The sequence below is a fragment of the Centruroides sculpturatus genome, unplaced genomic scaffold, assembly GCF_000671375.1.
Source record: "Centruroides sculpturatus isolate CEXI.00-Female unplaced genomic scaffold, Cexi_2.0 scaffold1381, whole genome shotgun sequence".
NCBI lineage: Eukaryota > Metazoa > Arthropoda > Arachnida > Scorpiones > Buthidae > Centruroides > Centruroides sculpturatus.
Genome location: NW_019385727.1, coordinates 81,224 through 87,661, shown reverse-complemented (window position 1 = coordinate 87,661; position 6,438 = coordinate 81,224). Strand labels below are relative to the sequence as shown.

The 6,438-nt window shown below is 36.6% G+C and overlaps 1 protein-coding gene across 1 annotated transcript in view; it reads right to left on the bottom strand.

Moving 5' to 3' along the window:
- LOC111641582 (peroxisomal acyl-coenzyme A oxidase 3-like) overlaps positions 1-6,438 on the bottom strand; it is a 91,242-nt gene that overhangs the window by 35,747 nt on the left and 49,057 nt on the right. The window contains exons 18-19 of the mRNA XM_023387761.1: positions 3,550-3,660; positions 3,320-3,474 (exon numbers count right to left, since the gene is read on the bottom strand). Coding sequence (XP_023243529.1) covers positions 3,320-3,474; positions 3,550-3,660 — 266 coding nt within the window. The remainder of the gene's footprint in view (positions 1-3,319; positions 3,475-3,549; positions 3,661-6,438) is intronic.

Here is a 6,438-nt window from a genome sequence, read left to right as displayed (position 1 = left end):
CAGACGATAATAAACTCAACTTACTAGCCTAAAATCTCCGTAGCGTGTTGCCAGGCGGCAGAAAGCATATATATAATTATAATAAAGTTACAATAAATTAAGTTAATATATAATTATATATACAGTACCTAATTTATATATAATTAATATATAATTATATGTACAGTACCTAATTTATATATAATTTATATATAATACTAAACAGACGATAGCAAACTCAATTTAGCCGCTCCGTAGCGTGGCGCAGGGTCGGAGGAAAGTAGTTCGGCTGCTCATCCACTATTGGTCCAGACTCTATCAATCTTGTCGCGAAACGACGTTATAGGAGGTACGTTATACGAAAGTTGCTACAATTTTTTCGCTACGTTATAGGAATTGTCGTTATAGGAACGTACGTTATAGGGGGTCGACTGTATATGTTACTGCCAATGTCAGCATTGACACAGTCGTTTCGTGTATATACGAAATATTTGCTAAATATCATTATTTCTCACTTACAATGTCGACATTTACCGTGCACCGATGGCGAATGTTGAATAAAAATATTTTTATTTTTAATACGTCAAAATAAGAGAAAGCTTAAGTAACGGCGTATGTAAATAAACTGTCGAACCTAAAACCAACATTACATTCTAAATCATTAAAGAAAATAATACAATAATAATTATTATTGTCTTATTGTCTTTATTTCAATTATTATATTTGTCAACGTGGACATAAATTATTAATAGGACTATTATAAATCAGACAAAAAATAGATTTATTGAATGAAAAAGTAGGCGTTTATTCTAAGTTCAACTGCGATTAAAAGATCGCAGTTGAACTTAGAATAATGGTAAGTTCGAGCCGAACGTCGTAAAGGTAAAAGGTCTGCCTTTAAATGTAATTTTAATTTTTATAATAGGATTACGAACCAATTTATAAATCCACCGAAAAGCCTATTATTGTCGGGAGTCGGATTCTCGTATTTCGTAAGCCCATTACATCGTATTAATTTTAGTAATTTTAAAAATTTATTTAACATTTAAAGACGATAGCCGTGGTAACCCCGTCGAAGAGGGGCGTGTTAGCCCGAAACACAGTGGTAAACAAAAGTGCGCGTACTCGATAAAGAAATTGTTTTCTTTAAGAACTTTTACTCGATTTCGCGTTAATACTTAACACCAGTTTAATTAACAGTCCTATTAATAATTTACGTCCAAGTTGACAAATATAATAAGAGTACAATAATAAACTTACACATAACTTATGTAATTAATGTTATAAAATTTTATTTATTGCAACAACTTAAACTGTTATGGCACTTTGAATTGCACGAGAGTCCCTCGCTTTTACAACTGCATTTATTCGCGGAACATTTCTTTTTGCAATGACGGCGTGTATAGCCTCGCCCTCCACTTTTCGAATTAGCCGCAGTCGCTTCTCTCGGCGATATTTCTTAAGAAGAAATATCGCCGAGATAAGCAGCTGCAGCTAATGGTGTCTTTTATTCGGATATCGCCAATGCCTTACCGACGACCCCTCTCATCCTCCGCCACTCGACCTGACAAACCGATCCCCACCTCACGGGATCAAAAGAACAAAAATGTCATCTAGTGACAAAGTGGAGGGGTTCCACCAAACCGCTGCCGGGAAAAGAGGTACGACCAGGTACGATTTGGCGACAGGATGTCGCTTCTCTGTCGGCATCGACTTCTCGGGTGTCGTTTTGACCTCCACTAAAGCTTATCTGTGCTCATCGACACACGTGGTAAACCGGCACTTGTTCGAATGTATAATAATATAACCAAATACTCGGTCTTTCACCGAAGTATTTTGCATTCACCGAAGAATATCGATAGTCTCTAATTTCCGTCTTTCACAGTAACATATGCAGTCGACCCCCCTATAATTACGGTCCCTATAATTACGATTCCTATAAAACTACGAAAAAATATNGCATGATTACTCCTTTGAGAATTAACCTAACGAATATGGGCAATTCTACTCAGGTGCTCGGTGCAGTTCGCCGAAACTGTTAAATTGTCCCCCATAAACTACCAAGAATTATAAAGGTCAGGCGTGCATGATTACTCCTTTGAGGATTAACCCATCGTGTATAGCCGCCTTTACCCACCTGAGATTTTGTTTTTTTCAATCATGTCCTACATTGGCTATCTATCTTTTATGCTCTGAAGAGGATGACGACTGTTACAGATCAAACAAGCAGTTGAAGAGGATATATTGAAAGAAACTGCAAATGCTAAATTACTGAAAAGTGCAGTTGACAGTAAACGGGAACATAGGAAAATCAAGCCTTCAACGGCTGATACCTTAATAATGTCGAAAGGGTGGTTGACTAAGTCTGGAAGCACTTAGTTGAAAATTTTATAAGTTAAACAGTTTTGGTATTTATGTTTATTGTGATGGAATATAATAATGTGTATAGGTACAAAGATATTAATATCAAACTAGAAGAGGAGGAGGCAAGATCTTTGTTGTAGGCAATAATCTAGATCTGGGATGGTGAACCATTTTGAGTCTGCATGCCATATATTAAGCATATTTATCTTTAAAAATATTTACGCGCGCTAAAGTTTTAGACATCGAATAAAGATATTTAAAGAAAGTAAACGAATATACTTTAGAATAAATGTAAAGAAGCCGATCGAAAAGACAAATAATAAAACAAAATTGTACGATACATTACATGCCAGATTACTTGCCGATTTCTCCCTATATGGCATAGGTTTGCCACCCCTGATCCAGATGAACACAGAAATTAAAAATTTAAAACCTGATAAATATTAATCTCACATACTTTAAATCTGGACCCAAACTTAAATGGGTAAGTGAATCGATTTAGATTTAAAGGTCTAAAGTATTTCTAAGTTCAATGTTTTAAAAATGTAATATGTAATTGTTAGTATTCAAGTCTGCAGAGAGGTCAAATGGGACACTGGCCGTACCCTGAAATTGAATAAAAAATTCCAGAAATTATAATTATAAAACTGATTGAGATATGTAACCTTACATCCTCAACCACAGGAGGCTTTGTTTTTTTTGTATCCGTGTCGGCCTATTCTATATCTACATGCAAAAATATTAAACTAAATAAAAATTTATTGGTGTAATTATTTGTTTGCAAACTTTGCTCCTCTGGAAAATTTTCTGCACATGCCCACGCTTGTTAGAGCGATTAGATTAATAATTTATTGTATATAATGCGTTTTGCATCAAAACTTATTTTTAATCGGAAATAAGATAATTTTTATTTACAGCAATTATAACTATATATTTAATGTATATAATGTGTAATTTTAAAAAGAATTAATTTTACCTCTACATATACTTTAGACAAGGCACGGCAATAATATACTTGAGAGTTGTTGCGAGCATAAAAGGAAGATTTTCCCTCCGATAAATAGGAATTATACTTTTCGTAACTTCTCTGCAACAGGTTGCTTACCAGCCACAAATATATCTGCAGTATAACTAGTAAATATATATATAATATTTTCTAATACAATTGAATACAATAACTCACGAATAATAATAATAATATACTACCTTCCACGTTTAACAGTTCTTCCATTTCGTTGATTAGAAATTTTTGCTTCAAGATTTTGTCATAATTATTTAGAAAACTTACACTGCTGCTCTGCGATGGTTGAAAATTTTCTGAAAAATCAATATATATAATTAATGTATGTAAAATATAAATGCTTTGTTCAAACTGTTCAAATTTAATTACAAAATACATTCACTTTTGGGGAATTTTCTATGTTTAAACTTAAAGGAATAAAAATAAAACTGCACGCTTCATTACAATTACTTGAGAAATTTTGCTACAAGTTGAGCAAAGTAGCCATAATGTTCCTAAATGCAAGATTGAAATAATGATATTCAATGCGCTGGATTTATCATTGTATCAAAGTCTGACATAGCGTGTTAAACACGTGTTAGTTCACTTTGGAACACTGCGAAAGTGAAACCTTCTCAAAGTTAACTTATTCGAGTAGTCTTTGATATTAATTTTTAATGTGGTAAAATGTAGAACAGATTACCTGTTCCAATGCTCACACCCCTTGAAATTTTAAGATGTGTATTTACATTCTTCAACATCAATTTGTTAAGGTTTTTTTAATGTAAGAGAACAATGTAAGGTTGTCCCATTTTCTCACACTCCTCCCTTTAAGTATAGCTTAAGAAATTAGCAAAGCTTGCAAAAATATCTTGTAAAACTATACTGGTGCAAAGTCATACATGTAAAATTGGCAGGGGTTTTAGGAATACAGTAAAATAAATAAGGTACTTATCGATTCGCGGGGTGCCAGTCAATCGATGCGATCTAACTCTCTGTGTTGGGTTGATAATTGGTTCAGAAAGGATTTCCTAAATGGACGAGTAACTTCAAACACAACAGTCGTTCGCAAATGGTTCGCTGGCTCGCGCCTCCCGCTCGCGGGGCGCGAGTATTCGCCCCGGGGCTCTGGGCGGGCGACCCCCCGATCCAAGAGAAAATTATATAACATCAGGTCACGTGGGAGGCAAGTACTATGTATTGTAACTAAACTTCCAATTACAGGTCGATCGATGTCCAAGAGTGTAAATCTACCAGAAATTGGCTACGTTACATTACCGAAGAAGATCGGAACCCACTCCATCCCAATGTTAGCTCTAGCGAATTTCACTTCAACTACCGAGCCAGAAAACGGGCTACTAATGCAGCGGGGGATGTGGGGAGCATACGTACCAGTGGCGTGCCGTCATCGGAAGCGGTGGATGCGCCGCTTCCCTCGTATTTTCTAAAAAAAATAAATACATATTAGTTTTAATTATACGAAAATAATCGCGCAATATTTTATTATAACCGCATTACGTATCTTATTACAAATTTCTATACTACGCGTGAAAAAAAGATAAGATCGCTATCGTATATTCTAATATTAGTGGCGGGGTGGAAGCGCCGTACCGTCGGCATCCGAAAAGCCGGATTCGCGCGCGCGCTTTACGGAGCACCGGCGGAAGCCTAGGACCCGGGGTGGACGCTACGCGTATACCGCATCCGATTCTATCCAGGACCGGTTCCGGGCCGTTAGCCGCCCGCCCGCTAGATATTTGGCATTGACCGGTAACGGCCCCCTAGGGATTTGGCAGTCGGTGTGTATGCGCACTCCGCAACCGTCTTCGATTCCATCTGTTAGCCACTGGTAGGGAGCTATTTGACTAAGCGCGTTGTTTTAAGATTTCAAAAGTAAAGAATATTTTATATTTTTATGTACGTTTCTTTACAAAGTTGTATTTAATTATAATTTTCTTTAAAAGTATATTCATACGATTGACGAATATTTCGTACCGGGTATGTACTGTACATCCAGCACACAGTTTATTTCACCGAGTAAGTTTTTATTATTTTATTTATAATTGTAGCACTTATATCGTGGTTAGCGATTCGGAATGTAATTGTGATATTAAAAATGCATTTAGAGAATATGTAAATTTTCGACTATAAATTCGACTATCTTCTATTATCAGGACTTATTATACTGGTTAACCAGTATAATAAGTCCTGATAATAGAAGATAGTCGAATTTATAGTCGAAAATTTACATATTCTCTAAATGCATTTTTAATATCACAATTACATTCCGAATCGCTAACCACGATATAAGTGCTACAATTATAAATAAAATAATAAAAACTTACTCGGTGAAATAAACTGTGTGCTGGATGTACAGTACATACCCGGTACGAAATATTCGTCAATCGTATGAATATACTTTTAAAGAAAATTATAATTAAATACAACTTTGTAAAGAAACGTACATAAAAATATAAAATATTCTTTACTTTTGAAATCTTAAAACAACGCGCTTAGTCAAATAGCTCCCTACCAGTGGCTAACAGATGGAATCGAAGACGGTTGCGGAGTGCGCATACACACCGACTGCCAAATCCCTAGGGGGCCGTTACCGGTCAATGCCAAATATCTAGCGGGCGGGCGGCTAACGGCCCGGAACCGGTCCTGGATAGAATCGGATGCGGTATACGCGTAGCGTCCACCCCGGGTCCTAGGCTTCCGCCGGTGCTCCGTAAAGCGCGCGCGCGAATCCGGCTTTTCGGATGCCGACGGTACGGCGCTTCCACCCCGCCACTAATATTAGAATATACGATAGCGATCTTATCTTTTTTTCACGCGTAGTATAGAAATTTGTAATAAGATACGTAATGCGGTTATAATAAAATATTGCGCGATTATTTTCGTATAATTAAAACTAATATGTATTTATTTTTTTTAGAAAATACGAGGGAAGCGGCGCATCCACCGCTTCTGATGACGGCACGCCACTGGTACGTATGCTCCCCACATCCCCCGCTGCATTAGTAGCCCGTTTTCTGGCTCGGTAGTTGAAGTGAAATTCGCTAGAGCTAACATTGGGATGGAGTGGGTTCCGA